The 16509-nt window shown below is 32.4% G+C and overlaps 1 protein-coding gene across 9 annotated transcripts in view; it reads right to left on the bottom strand.

Annotated features, from left to right (window-relative positions):
• The window catches only part of LOC149081195 (MAP/microtubule affinity-regulating kinase 3), a 59499-nt gene that overhangs the window by 23370 nt on the left and 19620 nt on the right, over window positions 1-16509 (bottom strand). For 6 of the 9 annotated variants that reach the window (XM_089238003.1, XM_089238007.1, XM_089238006.1 and 3 more), the window contains exons 4-15: window positions 13993-14142; window positions 13564-13617; window positions 10911-10959; window positions 10425-10490; window positions 8011-8081; window positions 7860-7916; window positions 7437-7572; window positions 7191-7291; window positions 6939-7058; window positions 4421-4520; window positions 3402-3428; window positions 404-516 (exon numbers count right to left, since the gene is read on the bottom strand). In XM_089238003.1, coding sequence (XP_089094129.1) covers window positions 404-516; window positions 3402-3428; window positions 4421-4520; window positions 6939-7058; window positions 7191-7291; window positions 7437-7572; window positions 7860-7916; window positions 8011-8081; window positions 10425-10490; window positions 10911-10959; window positions 13564-13617; window positions 13993-14142 — 1044 coding nt within the window. The remainder of the gene's footprint in view (window positions 1-403; window positions 517-3401; window positions 3429-4420; window positions 4521-6938; window positions 7059-7190; window positions 7292-7436; window positions 7573-7859; window positions 7917-8010; window positions 8082-10424; window positions 10491-10910; window positions 10960-13563; window positions 13618-13992; window positions 14143-16509) is intronic. The other 3 variants (XM_089238008.1, XM_089238005.1, XM_089238002.1) reach the window with 1 other exon arrangement.

Genomic DNA, 16509 nt, shown 5'->3' on the forward strand with positions numbered 1-16509 from the left:
TTGGTGAACAGCATTGGAACGCCCACCATATAGCTTGAATCCATTGTAATGTGACTCACATTTTTGGTCTGCAGAAAATGGCAATGAAAGGCCATCATTTTACTCAGATGGTGAAGTAATGGGCAATTTTCAAAACTGGTTCCGATCTCAGCCAAAGGATTTCTATGAGCAGGTTATTCACTGCTTGGTGAAACAGTAGGACAAGTGCTTGTGTAGCTTTGGAGATGACATTTGAAATAAACTGTACCATTTCATTTTGTGACTCCTGTTCTGTTTTTATTTCATCCACCCTTTCAATATCGAGGAGAAAGGGATGGGGACAATCTAAATAAATAAGAGGAGACAAGAACTACAAGATGTTAGAAAATGAAGTTTAAAAATTTTTTTAAAATGAAAAACTTACTTCTAACTGACGCTTCTCTAACAGCAAATAATTAGCCATAATATCATCATATTTTTTACTTCTTAACGAATCATTGATCTCATCTATAGTATATCCCATAGAAAGCAATATTTCTGCACATAAATAGAACAATTTAAAACCAATGTAACTTCATATTTATAGATTTGAAGTTCAGTTTTTTTTCAACTATACAAAATTAGTTTACTCACAACATTAAAGGAAACTAAGCACAAGAGTATTGACATTAATTGCATTAATAAATCTGGACAATTATGACAAAATCCAAGGATGACAAAACAGGAGATTTGGGAAATGAAAGAAAAAATAATAATATATATATATATATATATATATATATATATATATATATATATATATATATATATATATATATATATATATATATATATATATATATATATATAATAACCAATCTGCTGTTGTGTATTAAAAATTTCATATAACGTCAAATAAGAAAATGTCACTTCCATCGAGCTATTACCTTTCAAACTTACAAGTACAGTAAAATCTTGATAGTTGGAGGTTCCAGATAATCTGAAGTAACTGGCTTATATCCCCTAAGGGACAGAGCCTGGGTCATGTCTGGTCTTAAAGATAATCTGAAGTGATGAGAGAGAATTTCTTTCTCTCTCCAGAACCTTTGTTTTTTCCCTTCAAGAACCTGGCTTGTTCAAATTTTTTCCAAGAATGCAAGTATGCATTGCAAAGAAATCCCATTTTGAAAGGGACAAGGCAGCACTTTTACGATGGGTAACTACTACAATATTCAGTTGATGAAAATCGAATAGGCTTATCAACCGGATATTATAGCAGTTACCAATTACAAGTTTCATCATTTTCTTTGATTAAAATTCTAATGCCATTGTCAATGTGTTACTAAAAGATGTTCATTGGTGAGCTGCAGCAAGTTGGATTTGAAAGTTTCATCCACATTTGTCTCATCTACATCCTCAAATCAAACAGCTCATCATTTTTTACTATATGAGGATTGTAACTTGCAAGTTTACTTTTGGGCTTAAGATCAAAACTCCAAGTGAAAATCCCCCTATTTTCAATACTTTTCAAAATCAGATTATGCTGAAATCATGTAAAGCAAAACATGCCTGTACTCTATGCAAGTCTTTATGTAAAACATGAACATTAAGCAATTTTTTTTTTATTGTTTTTCAGATAATTCAAGTGTTTGGTAATACAGTAAAATCCCTCTTTTACCAACACTGGTAAAAAAAAAATGTGAATGACCATTAATCAGGGGTGTTGAATGCATACTTTTATTATACAAGGAAACTTATTATTTCGACATAAAAGATGGGTGATCGCATCTGAGGGATGGCCATTAAAAGGGTTTTTATTGTATGAGATAGCCTCAGCACCATACACCTTGGATTATGAAGACTTTACTGTACAGTGCAACAGATGAATTTTTTCTTAGATAAATCTTGGCTTACCTCAGCTCCCAAGAGCAATAACATAATTACAGATATTTAATGGTCCAGACCTTTTTGTTAAGTCCTGTTCTGGTGAAAATTCTTTATTTTTGTAAAAATGATCATTAATTTTGTGAACCATAAGTAATTTTGTGGGAAGCGAAATCTAGTTATCACAAAAAATAAAATGCCAAATTTATGGTTTCATTAATTTGCATTTTGTGAAGGGACTTTTTCAGATCCAGATTTTTGTGAAGAGTCTGGAAAATAGACCAAAATTTTGGCTGGATAGACCCCTGAAATACCTTACTTTTTAAATCTCATTTTCCTAAATAATCTTATTTTAAAACAAGGGCTAATCTTTAGTGCTCCATGAACCCTTTGTGAAAATACGACACAAGCTAGGTACTATATTTTACACAATAGTATTCAACACAATGTTAAAAACAATATATAAGCCAATTGTTATCTCATTCAAGCTTACAAACCCTATGCAACCTCTTCAAGGACCTCTGGTTAGAAACCAATGCCTCAAAGAATCTCACTGTAAAGAAGGCATTAGGATCTTCCCATCGTTTTTTAAAAATTTAACAAGCTAAAGCACTCTTTAATACAAATTCACCACTTGCTAGGCAAATTTGAATATTGATTTTGCACCAACTTAATGGTGATTATTGCACATACTTTGAGTGTTTAAATGTGGTTTTATGCTTCCGAAATTAAAGTTAAAGAATTGAAAATTTCCGGGGGATTCAGGTTGGATAAACTGTGAAACGCATGGTTTTTTATACCTCATGAGCACATCGAACTTCGAAATGGTTTTATATCCCAACCACGCTCCACAGCAAGTTTTGCTTAGCAGTTCAAATTTCTAAAAATGATGGTAATAATATTGCCACATTATGCAATTATTTATCACCAAACATTATTTTAAGCATAATTAAAATTTGGAGAGAGGTTGAAAACATACAAAAACTTTTCTTGTCTATATATATATCACAAAAAGTAAAACTCCAATACAAATATCAAATTTTGAAGTCACTACTGTGAAAAAAGGATTTAAATGAAATACATATTTTTCCTGAAAAAATATTTACCAAGATTCTAAGATAGAAAAAGAACTACATAAGAAAAAAAGATCTCTAAGTGTTTTTGAAGTAAAATGAGAAAGTGGATCATGCATAACCACAAATAGGCCCAAATCATGAGACTTATCTTGAGAGGAAAAACTTTTGCATATCACAAAAATTATCTGAAGGTTAGAATATCCAAAACAAGAGAGAGAATGGAATACATAATACTCAGAGCAACAGTGAAATGAAGAAAATGTTCCAAGGAAATTTTATTCTAAATAAGACAGATGATTCAAGAATGCAAGTCGGGCATGATGTTGAGAAACATCAGCTCAAGCTGGGTTGACCTACTCATGCATGTAATAGACCAGTGTCTTGAGCTGGTCTGAGAAAGACAAATGACCACGATGCACACAAATGTGTGATCGTTCTATTCAAAACTTTGAACAATAAAAATAACTTTTCAATTCTCCATACCTTGGCTTTTTTTTTCTTTGGCCCCAGCTGTGGCATCAGTATGCATACAAATAACAGAAAGGACAAAATGAGTGCCAAATAAGTGTACCAGAGAAATATTAAATGTGAAAAAAATGATGTGTGACACAGAACTTTAATGTTTCACAACAGATTTCAAATGCATTGAAAACTCTTGTTGTATTAGAATGTGAAAATGAATAGGCATTTATGTATTTAACTGTTAATGCAGTATTTATGTATTTAACTGTTAATGCAGTATTTATGTATTTAACTGTTAATGCAGTATTTATGTATTTAACTGTTAATGCAGTATTTATGTATTTAACTGTTAATGCAGTATTTATGTATTTAACTGTTAATGCAGTATTTATGTATTTAACTGTTAATGCAGTATTTATGTATTTAACTGTTAATGCATAATTTCAAGCAAGAAAAATGACAAAAAACTACTTATTTAAAACTACCTGTTAGAGCATTTCGCACAAGTAGCAAATTTTAAAAACTTTCAAAAATATTTACATATAATTTTACACAAATATTTACATTAACATTTAAATATTGCTTTCATACGATAGATGTTAATAATTAATTTTTAGTGACTAACTGAAAGCATCAATGGTATTGATGCAAGATTTTTTCAAAATAAAAAGTTCTACCTGAGAAACAAAATATCACCTTATAATATTGTAAAACAGAAAGAATGACAATTCTGTTACTAATAACAGACATTAATAACTGTTATTTAATCTATACAGCAACCAACTTCAACGCATATTTAAGGTCATATTTCTTCGAGGGCATATTTTAAAGGTAACTTAGGTTTAAGTTAAGATTTCAGTTTCATCACTATTAATTAAAACTGAGATGAACACATATTACAAATTTAATTACAGATCAAAAATTATTAAAGATTTTGTATCGATTAACAGACCAAACTGTTACAACAGGAACAATATAAATATCTGAATTAACAATAGATTTCAAAAGAAAAATACATGATTAGAAATATGTGTACACACCCATTCTTCTTGGATCACTGAAATCGGTTTCAGGTTCCACATAGGGTTTAAGCTCATCATCTTCATACCCAACATTCATCCATTTATCCTTCATGATTGCCTAAGAGATGCGGAAAAATATAAAACCACTGAACTGAAAGAAAATGGTCTCTAACAGAATCCTTGACCATAAACCATTTAACAATATACTACAGTAAAACTTGGTTAATGCAAAATTTGATAGTTCAAATTAACACGAACTCATGTTTCCATCTAATTTAATGTTGAAATTTCTTGTTGAATTAGAATTTTTTTTCAAATGTTTTGGATAATTTGAAGTTGGAGGAAAAATTCATGATTTTTGAACGAGCAAATTTAGTTTCGAAAAACTACGAGTCAGACTGCTTTTCTTAATCAAGTTGCTAAACAGAAAATCTTTAAGACTAATAAAAGGTCGAAAATTCAGTTTTTCTTTTATAATTTAACGCCCATTTTAACACTGTTCAGCTGGAGTGCATCAAGAAAGCACTCCATTCAAAATCTGAATTTTATTAGTCAAAGTACAAATTGTAATACACTGGTGTAAGAAATTAAGAGAATTTGCAGACTTCCTGTGGCTGCATACAAGTCACGAGAGAGCTGAGAAGCTGTAGCACTCCTGTTACGCCTCGCTATAATCCACAAATGGCGATCTTCTCTGGCTGTCATGGCTCTTGGACGACCTTGCCCAAGCTTTCTCTCGATGGATCCGGTATCCTGGAACTGTTTCCATAAGTTGCACACGACGCTGGGCATTAAATTGAACTCTCTACAAATCTGGACTTGAGATTGGCCTGCTTCTAGCCTCCCCACAATTCGCCTACTCATTCCATCATCTAAACGTTGGTGGTTACTCATTTTTACTGTTACAATTTGAAATTACCCAATTGCTGCAAAATAACACCAAGAAATTCGCCGAGGTGTGCTAGCGAACGAAATGAGTCTTAACTTACGCGCGCTTATAAAGCCTGTTTCTCTACTGGCTCCGCCTACACACACATGTACGCTTACGTATTTAACGTACAAGATTTGCATTTTTGTCTAGAAGCAGTGGTTTTACATTCAGTTCAGTTCTTTTCATGAAATTCGATAAAATATGTAAATTCTCTTAATTTATTTCACCAGTGTACATTAATGAAAGTATATTTGCTTGATAGCATAAGAATGATAAGTGAAATTTAAGAAACAGTTTCACAACCGATAATCATGAACTGTTTCCGTAAATCAGGCTTTGAGCATGGTCAAAAAATTTTGCACACACACAGTGATGCTAATTCCAGAAGTTTAATAATGCAGTAGCCAAGATCAATTATTATAGGTACAAATGATTAAAATTTGGAAAACAGTTTCGTAACTGATAAAATTTTGGTGATTGTTTTTACTATCCTATGTAAATTTCGATGATTTTGTAAGCATTTTACAAATCCAGGCTATATATTTAGATAATGCAAATTTTGGATGTTTCCAACTTTTTTCTAATGACTTTATACTTCGAATTAACCAAGTTCGATAGAACTACTACTTAACTGTATACGTACCTCATACACATTCCCATTTGGAATTGTGTAACAAATCTGTAGTTCGGTTATCCTATATGCTGGACTGAGCTTTGAGTGTGTGTGACATGCCCCCCCCCCCACTAACATATTTATGTTGGAGTTGTCATTGTTTGGTGTTCTGCTGATGTTGCCATCTGTCTTCTATTTTGAAATGAAAATGGTAAATGTTCAAATTTTCAGGTTATGTAAGTATCATATTGAGAGTCTGCTTGCTCTTTGCCAAGAGACTTTTTCAAATGGGAGGCTGACTCATATTCGAGCCTCAAAGTTGGAAAAAACCACAGAAAACAAACTTAAGCAGACCCACTACTGCCATTAATGGGGTTTGAACATGGATCCTCATAAGATTTGAAAATATACAGTGAAACCTAGCAGCAAAGATACTTGATATCAGTATAAATAAAGCTGTGGCAAAGAGAACAATGAATCTGTCTAACGACAATACAATTTTCCCATTTCTGGGAAATCCTCAAAAGGAGGCAAAAGCAAGTGTTATTGGATAGGTTCTTTTCAAAGTTGCACAAAAAGAATAAGTTTGCAAACAACAGAGAATCTGTAAATCATCCTAAATGATAGTCCTTTCTCTCTCGCTGTTCAGAGCAAGTTAATTTGTAAACATTATCATACTGTATATTTATTAATGACATTATTTTATATATATTTTCCTGTATTCTTTATTATATTATTGTATTGTACTATTGATCGAATGACATTTTTATTAGCCATTTTTATGTGAATGAATAAGTGCGGAATGAATAATCTGAGTTTCCATTATATTAAACATTTCCCAAAAAGTTTGCTTCCATATATGAGCGATTCGGATAACAAGCAGGTTGGGGGAAACGAATTGGCATGTTAACAGAACATCCATTATATCAGAACTAGATGAAAAAATCCTCCTTAAACTATAAAAACAAAACTAAATGCATGAGGGACATTACCTCGAGAGAAGCTCGCTTTGATGGATTCAAAACTAAAAACTTTTTAAGCAGATTTTCACAATCAGTAGACATGTAAAATGGTATCCTGTATTTGCCTCTCAGTACCCGTTCTCGAAGCTCCTGAAAATAGGCAAAATGAAAAAAAAATTTTTAATGAAAATGAAGAAGCCAGCATTAAAAAATTTTTACACATAAGTCAGATTATATTCATCTGAAAATTTGAAATAATCGAAAGATGTGTATCATACTCACCTTCAGATTTGCACCATCAAATGGTAGAGACCCACTCACTAGCGTATAAAGTATCACTCCTAAACTCCACACATCTACCTCAGGGCCATCATACTTTTTGCCTGAAAAGTAAGAATTTAAAAATTTATTCATAATATGGATTAAAACAGATGAATGCATTTGTATTAGAATTTGTTTTTTTTTCATAAAAAAAACTTCTAATTTCCAATTAACAAAGCTTTCGCAAAACCTAAAGTAGGTCATCACCTTGAAATAATTCTGGAGCTGCATATGGAGGACTCCCACAGAATGTATCCAGTTTCTGTCCAGGAACAAATTCATTACTAAATCCAAAGTCAGCTATTTTAATATTCATCTCTCCGTCGAGTAATAGATTCTCTGCCTGTAAGAAAAAATAATGGGTATAAAAAGCATGGAAAAGAACACAAACAAGTCTTGAATAAGAAATAGAGGATGTGTCAAATATACAGCTTATTCCAATCTAACCAGATACAAAAAAATAAAATAAATTGATATATTGTAGGTACATAGTTGTTATTTTTGAGTATTTCTCACAAGTAATCGCAAAGAAACATGTGTGAAGACAATGAAGGAAACAATGTGCATACAAATATAAAAATCAAGGTACAAATCATGAATAGGAAAACGTTTCAATTTTCAAACATTTACCTTTAAATCTCTATGTATTATCCTCTTTTGATGACAGTATTGAACTGCTGACACAATCTGAAATAAGGAATGCACAAAAATGAACAACTCAACATTTTGTTCCTCAGGCAGTTCTAATTTTTTTAAGAACATAAAGCTTGGATTTTACTACCTGGCGAAATTTTGCTCTGGCTTCTTTTTCTTTCATTCGACCATGGGCCACAAGATAGTCAAATACCTCACCTATGGATTTAGAAAAAAACATAGTAAAATTTTGTTGTGTACTACCTTATTTTTTTCTAAATAAGCAGTGACTGACTTTTACAAAATTGTTAAAAAAAACTATCATAAACTATCATGAAAGCAAAAATAAAATATTTGGGAAACCCTAACACAGCCCTCCTAAAAATTCCTAAATTAATTTCTAACATTTACCAGTTATAGAACAGACCAACGGTTATATATAATTTCGTAAAGATTGAAGATGTAAATTTATAATTGAGGAGCAGAAAAGCAATTTTGTATGAAAAGTCTAATAACTAATTGGATTCAGAAAAAATCAACAGGTAATTTATTCAATCGAAAAGTATTTTGTTTGACAGTTCATTTATTTTTTAAAACATTCAAGAATCGCATGTACACAAAACACAGTTTAAATATCTAATGCTCATGTACACAAAACACAGTTTAAATATCTAATGCTCATGTACAACCAGTAAAATCTGACTGCAAATTTAAACATTTACAGAACCCCTAAATGTATAGTTTTGCATATGTGCAAAGGGTTCTTTAAATGTTCATTAGTGCAGTCTGTTTAAAGATAAAAATTCAGAATCACCTTTGCACATAAGGTGAGGTCATATACTACCCAAAATACGGGGTGATTATAAAAAAACTATCCCGACATATGGGCCCCTAACTATCATACCATTCACAGAAACTGAATGAAATTTTGGCATAAGGTATTTTGAGGTATGCGCTCAAGAATGATATGGAAAACAACAGTGTCACTAACAGTTACGGTTACAGTGAGAAAATTTCGAAAATATCAAATGGCAACACCAAGTTTTTTTGTATTGGAATGCGATCTCCATACTGAAAAACACTAAATAGCGTTGGAATGGCACCTGTAGCACGAAAATCCCCAGAGCATTAATGTTCATTTCATTTGTCACACCATTTCTTCGGCTGAGATCCCAGCCTGATTAGTCCTCCACAAGGTCATGTGGAAAATTTGTGAAACACAATAAAATGCTTTATTTTATGCTGCTTCTCTGTCCTTATTGGTTGTCCTCACTTTTAGCCTATCTACCGCCGGTGATTTTCATGTTACAGTTGCCGTTCGAACGCTATTTAGGGTTTTCCACAATGGAGATCACATTCCAATACAAAAAAACTTGGTGTTGCCATTTGATATTTTCGAAATTTTCTCACTGTAACCGTAACTCTTAGAGTGACACTGTTGTTTTCCATATCATTCTTGAGCGCATACATCAAAATACCTTATGCCAAAATTTCATTCAGTTTCTGTGAATGGTATGATAGTTAGGGGCCCATATGTCGGGATAGTTTTTTTTATAATCACTCTGTACTTTGAATTTGCTGGTGCTGGTAGATGTCACAAGAAACAACTCTTTGTTTGTTGCAGAGCATGTGTGGCTGTGATTTCACTAATTTGTTAAAATGTTTTGTTTACCTTTCTTTTAAATTGAAGTTGACCTTTAATTACATGAAGGTAGTTATATATATTTGGAAAGTAATATTACTTCAATACATTTAATTTGTGTGTGATTTTTGAGGTTTTGAATGTCTTCAATAAGACCCAGCACAAGCAGTACAATTTGAAATAGATTTTTTATTACAATTTGAAATAGATTTTTTATAACTATTTTTCCAGTTTTCAATACGAATCATCAACTATGAAAAAAATTATCAACTGGAAAAAAAAACATTCAAAGCATTTAACACATGGCTTTCATTTACATAGATTTTAATGTGGAAATACAGATTTTAAAAGTCTCATACCAGATTGCAATAACACCACAAGTTAAATTTATGAAGCCCCATAAGAAGAACACCATAGCAATAGTCATATGGGAAAACTATACCCTGACTTACGTGGCTGTCACGGGTCTCACCTATCATGTAAACTTCAAGTTATTAGTATATAGCGAAAATCCTATATAATGTGATACCCTCTAACAGTATCACTCGCCGGCCCTAATGCACTTTCTAGTGTTCATATATTCTATTTATAACAATAAATATTTTATGATACATTTCTCTGATCCCTTAAATAGTGGTATACAGGATTTTATGTGCATACATTTAATAAGAATTTTAAGTGTCCAATCAAGTGTAACAAAGCACAATGTAAAACTTGTTTGTGATGTTCCTGACAAATACATTGGGAGTACATACAATTGGTAGGAAATTTATTTAACTACCCATTGTATGTACTCCCAATGTATTTGTCAGGAACATCACAAACAACTAATTGAAACTATTAAAACAGTATGAAAAAACTTGACTTTGAATTGGCACCAAGAAACAAATCGAGAGAAACCATTCAAATAAACATAGTACCTCCACTAGCATATTCCATCACAAGATAAAGGGTTTTTTCTGTTTCTATCACTTGATATAATTTTACTGGAAAATAAATAAAATGATGATATACAATAAATAACATATAAACAATATACATAACTGTATCATAAGAATTCATAATACAGGGTTCCCAGCAAAATATATATATGCTTGATCATTCCCCTAAGCAAAACCCTGGAAAAATGAAATATAATTCAAAATCTTTATCTTCCAAATTTTGAATTTGTTTTTCAAGTTTGTTTTTTTCCCCTTCACAGAACTTTTCCCTGACTTCTATCAAATATTTGTAGCTTTCCCTATGACTGTATTTTACATTTTCCCTGACTTTCCAGATAGCTGGGAACCCTGCAATAACTGTTGAAATTCTGTTATAATTTGTATGGTTTTGTGAAATATATTTGGAAAAGGCATAGGTATGTGTGCATTTATAAACTATCAGTACACAATAATCCTTATACTCACCAATATTAGGATGATCCAATATCTTCATGATGCGAACTTCTCGAAATAGCTGGAAATATTAAGTTCACAGTCAAACAAAATTATCAAACTCCACCAAAAGTTCATATTTATTCTTAACAGAACATATTTATTTAAATTAACCCTTAAACTGTGCAAATAATCAGAGATATATCTTTTCATGCATGCAAGAGGAAAATTTTTCTGAGATCGCAAATCAACAAGTGATAAAGCCTGTAAGCTTATTGTCTAAATGAGTGATACAAGTAGTTTAAAGGGTTTAAAAAAATTTAAGGTTATTAACATTTATACATAAAATTGATTTTTTTCTGTGTGAATGTGTGTTTGTGTGTGTACATTAAATCTATAATTTTGAACCGACCTTCGTCAAATTTTTTCATATATATCAAACAGGATCAGACTTCAATGATATGCTTACCTTAAAAGTTTGTCATAGATGGGTGAATACCCGAAATTGTCAAAAGAATAACAAACAACAATGGCTTATGGGCCTCAAGAATCATGGTTATTATGGTCCCCAAACATAATTATCCCTTTACAATAGTATATCACTTTTCAATGTTCCTGGTTTACGCAGAAAACCCGAGCAGTGCCTGGTAATTTTTGCTAGTATTTAATACTGCATTAGGAATTCGGTGCAAAGCAAAATTTCCATCAAGTGATTTTTACTTATAAGCACTGATTTAGAAATTACCCATATTTGAAATGCAGTAGAACTTGGTATATAACTCAAATTTCATAATTCAAAGTTGGAAGGAAAAGAAAAGATTTCTGTACGAGCAAATATAGTTTGGAAAAATTCTATAAGAAGCTAGACTTTGCTTTTCTTAATCAAGTTGTAAGTTGTTAAGCAATAAATATTTAAAGACTAATAAAAGTTTTAAAATTCTGTTTTCCTCTACTCTCTTTTTGATAATTTGAAATGCCCATTGTTCAGCTGGAGTGCAATGAGAATTTGTGCCACTTGACACAGATTATATTGTTCAGCCTATGGATCAAGGTGTACCATTCAAAATCTGAATCTTTTACCATCATTAAGAGCAGGGAAAGTAAAAATTGTAATACATTTATGAAAGTACATTTCCTTGATAATATAAGAATGATAAGCAAAATTTGGGAAACAGGTTCATAACGGCTGATCGTGAACCGTTTCTGTAAATCAGGCTTTAAGCATGGTCAAAATATTCTGCAGTGATGCTGATTATAGAACAGTGGAACAAAAAAGCAGATAAAAAAAAATATACATATAATTATAAATTAAAATTTGAAAAACAGTTTTGTATAACTGATAAAATTTTAATAATTGATAATTATTATCCCATAATAATTGAGTTGCACAATTTGTAGTCCTTTTACGAATCCAGGACAGATTAATTAAATAATTAGAATTTTTTTCAGTGACTTTGAATCAACCAAGTTCGACTGTAAAACAAGTTTCTTATTTAGTGCTCTGTGTTATAATTGATATATATTCATTCAACAGAAGAAAAAGTATTGACATTTTTCTCAAAACCTATTTAACATTTCACAACAGCCTTCACATTCTCCAAAGTATCTAGTTTTGTGCATGAATCTTAAGTGCCGCCATAAAAATTTCAAATTATGAGTGAAGTGTAATGATTGAATTTTTGTATCATTGTGGGCTTAAAGCTCTCTGTGGCAAAACTTTTTAACAAGGCTCATTTCCAAAAGTTAAGCATGCGATGGCTTATATAATGTAACACTACTTTGAACATGCCCTTCTTGATTGGACGGTTAATGGGATACAAATGTGTGGTACTCTGGCACATAGTCCCTTCATGTAGAACTTTTGACAGGCACACAGTACTGGCAAATATTGTCTTACCAAGTGATGCTGCAACAATGGATGTAACAGTGATGAAAGTCAATCGTAAATTCCACTTGGGTACTATAGTAATATACTGATTATCAGATGAGGGGTGGTAACCCTGGTTGACTGGACTCATGTCTCTGGTCAGCTATTTGACTTGCTCAGGAGTTGTTTTCGTAATCGGTATATTGATATAGTAGCTAAGTGGAATCGACGAGCGACCTCTACAACTGTTACTTCCAAGGTTGCAATATCACTTGGTAAACACTATCTGTTGGCACTGAGTGGCGACAGCTTCACGTGAAGGGACTGTATGCGCGAGTACCACGCATTTGTGTTCCACTAACCGTGCAATCTAGAGGGGCAAGATTAAAGTGATGTCATATTATTATGTAAGCCATCGTATGCTTAACTTTTGGAAGCGTGTAGTTTGTAGCTAGAAACAAATCTTCAAACTCATTATCCAGTTAATACAACTTATACACCTCCTTATCATGCCAACCACTAATGTTCAGAAGAAAATTAACTCGTACCAATGACAGTCCTTTGCACAAAGAACCTCTTTCAATATCCTGAATTTTTTTGCAATAAGAACTAGATTACTAAAAAACAATTTCTAACAAGATTCCCATACCAGATGACAGACACCATATGGCTGCTTATAATTAATCATTGCCATCATATTATGCAAAAGCAACATACCAATATTTTTTAAATAGTTCAAAAAGAGAAAAAATTCAGTTCTACTCACAAGTTACCCATATCTAAAACAATATATATTTTTTCCCCCCTTAAAATAATTACCTTTTGTAAGCTGGATGGATTTAGTTGTGTCTTGTCAATTATTTTGATTGCTACCTGTAATAATAATGAATCATTAGTAAAATACTGCCTTGGGGGGGGGGGGGAGAACTCGATATAAGACAGGGATCACACTATAAAAGTTTGATAAAAGATCTTTTATAAAACTTGAAAAACTAATAAGCCTATTGGTTGCATTTGCTGGGATGTAAAAATATTCTTGATTGCATTTTTAAAGTTTTATAAAAGAACTTTCACAATTCCCTTTCACAAGTGCAATCCCACCTTAAAACTCATTTTTATCACATCAAAGTAGGCAAAGTAGAAATCAAATACAAATTCAAAGACTTTTCGACTGAAACTACAAAGCAATAGCTTCTGCTATTCACTTTCAGGAAACGTCTTTAACAAAATATTTATTTTTAGACAAACCTCTTTCCCAGTAGGTAGGTGTTTTGCCAATTTCACTTTAGCAAAATTCCCTTTCCCAATGGTCTTCAGCAATCTATAGCGTCTTATATGAGGTTCTTCTGTAGTTCGACTCCTTGGATTAGGAAAATTCCTATTCCTCTCACCATCTTGCTAATTATTAATAATAAAAGAAATTCCTTAATTTCACTGGATTGAAATTACATTCTATGGCATTAAATATATAAAGATCAGCATTAGAATTGAAAAATAAAAGTCACTAGTGTCCACGGACCAGTGAATACAAGAACCTACTGGTCTGCAGACATCATGAGTGGTCTGCTAAACAAAATCTGTTCTAAATAATATTAATTCTTCTAAATACGTTATCATTTAGAAGAGTGATACACCACTAATGGGTACAAAAAGCCATAAAAAACAATTAGAACTGCAGTCAAACCTAATAAAACCACCACCGTTGATTCTGTGGGTTCATCGATAAAAAAAGTGGAGGTTTAAAGAGGCATTCCTTTTTAAATTACAGAAAGAATTCCGCAAAAGATATTTGCATCTAAAAAAATTCATACTCAATGGTTTGCTAAGATTCAAAGAGCAACATTAAAATGATTAAAACAGCAACATTAGGTAATTAAAATGAAATGTCTTCATATGCTATGCATGTCTTTATTTTTATTTTTTGCATATTCAGCAAAAAACAAGATATTTTTGGGTGTGTCAAAATTTCCAAGACAGACAAAAAAAAGACCCTTGAATGGACTGCCTATGCACATTCTGGAATATGGTGCGTGTGTGTGTGTGTGGGGGGGGGGGGAGTATCACCCACATTTTTGTCTCAGACAGAAAAATAGAAAAGATAAAAATTCATTAGATGAATGTTAAGGGATTGAGAATCAGCTGCTATTCACAGCACAAAATGATATGCTAGTACAGTAAAATAGAAATAAAAAGTGTGTTTCAAACTCGAAGAAATTTGAATGACAAACAGTAGCCTATGCAGGACTTTCTTGTGGGGGAAGGGGTTTCATCCTTTCTTTTTCCAGGGGAGGGGAAGGGTTGTTTTCACTTCATAAATTCATAAAACCATGATCTTGGTTCAGGGGGTCCACCCTCTTCCTGCTGCATGGGTTGGACCTTAAACCAATGTTTTGTAACGAGCCGTCGACTGACTGTAAATGTTCTGCAGTAAAAATTCTCATAATATATTTTTTCCTACATTTTTCTTAAAAATTTCCCAGATTGCTCTACAGTAGCACTGATTGTTTTGCACCATACATCACAGATTTCTGTATTCTGCTTTGGGGACACCGGGGCACACAAAGAGAGAAAATTATGGTTCGCTATAGAAAGACAATCTGAAATGTGTGAATTGGGAACTCCATTTTAGGAAGATTCATTTTGAAAATTTGGCACAAATTTAAAAAGAAAAAGAAAAAAGTTGTTCAATTTGTGAGAACATAAAAGATTAAGATGGCATGCAAATGTTGGAAAAATATTGATTCATCAAATAATCCTAAAGGATTGGAGCACCATTTAATATAAATAATGTATAATACAGAATATCAAAAAAAAATCAGTTTCGCTTATAAATTTTTGAATTTTAGCTGAGACATGGTTTTCTAAATATTTTTCACACTAATAATCATCATTCAACATTTAAATGGCTGAGATGATATAAAATGGATCAGTGATTCTCTCACAGGAGATTCTTCACGCGATCAATGTATCACTGCAGGAGGACATTTTTTACTACTGGTCTCATGGACCATTACAATTTTTTTCTCAGTTGTCTGATTCTTTAATCAGTGGCCTGGGACCCATGGACTGCCAATGATTTTGAATGCTGAAGGTATATGGGCTTACACAAAATTGAGTTTTGTATTTTAAAAAACACCATGATTAAAAATGAAAGCTAAAAGGTTGATGGTTGAACTCTTCAGCACACAATCACGAAATAGAACTACAGTAGTATCTCAATAACTTCAGTCTCAAAAGTATGAGGTTCTCAATAATCCAAGATGCTGCCAGAGTGTTTCAACAACTCTTTCTCAGACCCCTCTTTTTCTGTTTTTCATCAAGAATGTACTTCATTTTGTTTGATTCTTCCAACAGATGTCAGTAATGTCAGTTTTAAGGTCTTTTTACCTAGGCCAGGGTCTTCAGTGGATACCCCCCCCCCTCCTTGCCAGAATTAGAAAAATATAATGTAAAAAATAAGAATAACATTCAATTCAGGCCCCAGAGATACAAGAGACTCCCTTATGAAGAGCCACAAGTCTTGGTAGCCTACTCTTACCGAAAACATAAGTCACAGCAGTGCAATGTTAATGCATGGACCCACCTGAGCATGGGGCCCTTAGGTACAGAAAGACCATGAAAATGAAATCTAATGAAATTTTTGACAGTATGTAAATTGGTAGCAGGTATTTCTAGCCTGGTTGGCAGGCACCAGAAAAAAATTTGATTTGTTGGGAGGCATAGGTGCTGTTAAGATGGCCCGTGGTTTGAGTAAGTATAAATATG

Source organism: Pholcus phalangioides, unplaced genomic scaffold (genome assembly GCF_987345545.1).
Source record: "Pholcus phalangioides strain wild (caught in Gottingen) unplaced genomic scaffold, Ppha-v1.0 ptg000010l_1, whole genome shotgun sequence".
NCBI lineage: Eukaryota > Metazoa > Arthropoda > Arachnida > Araneae > Pholcidae > Pholcus > Pholcus phalangioides.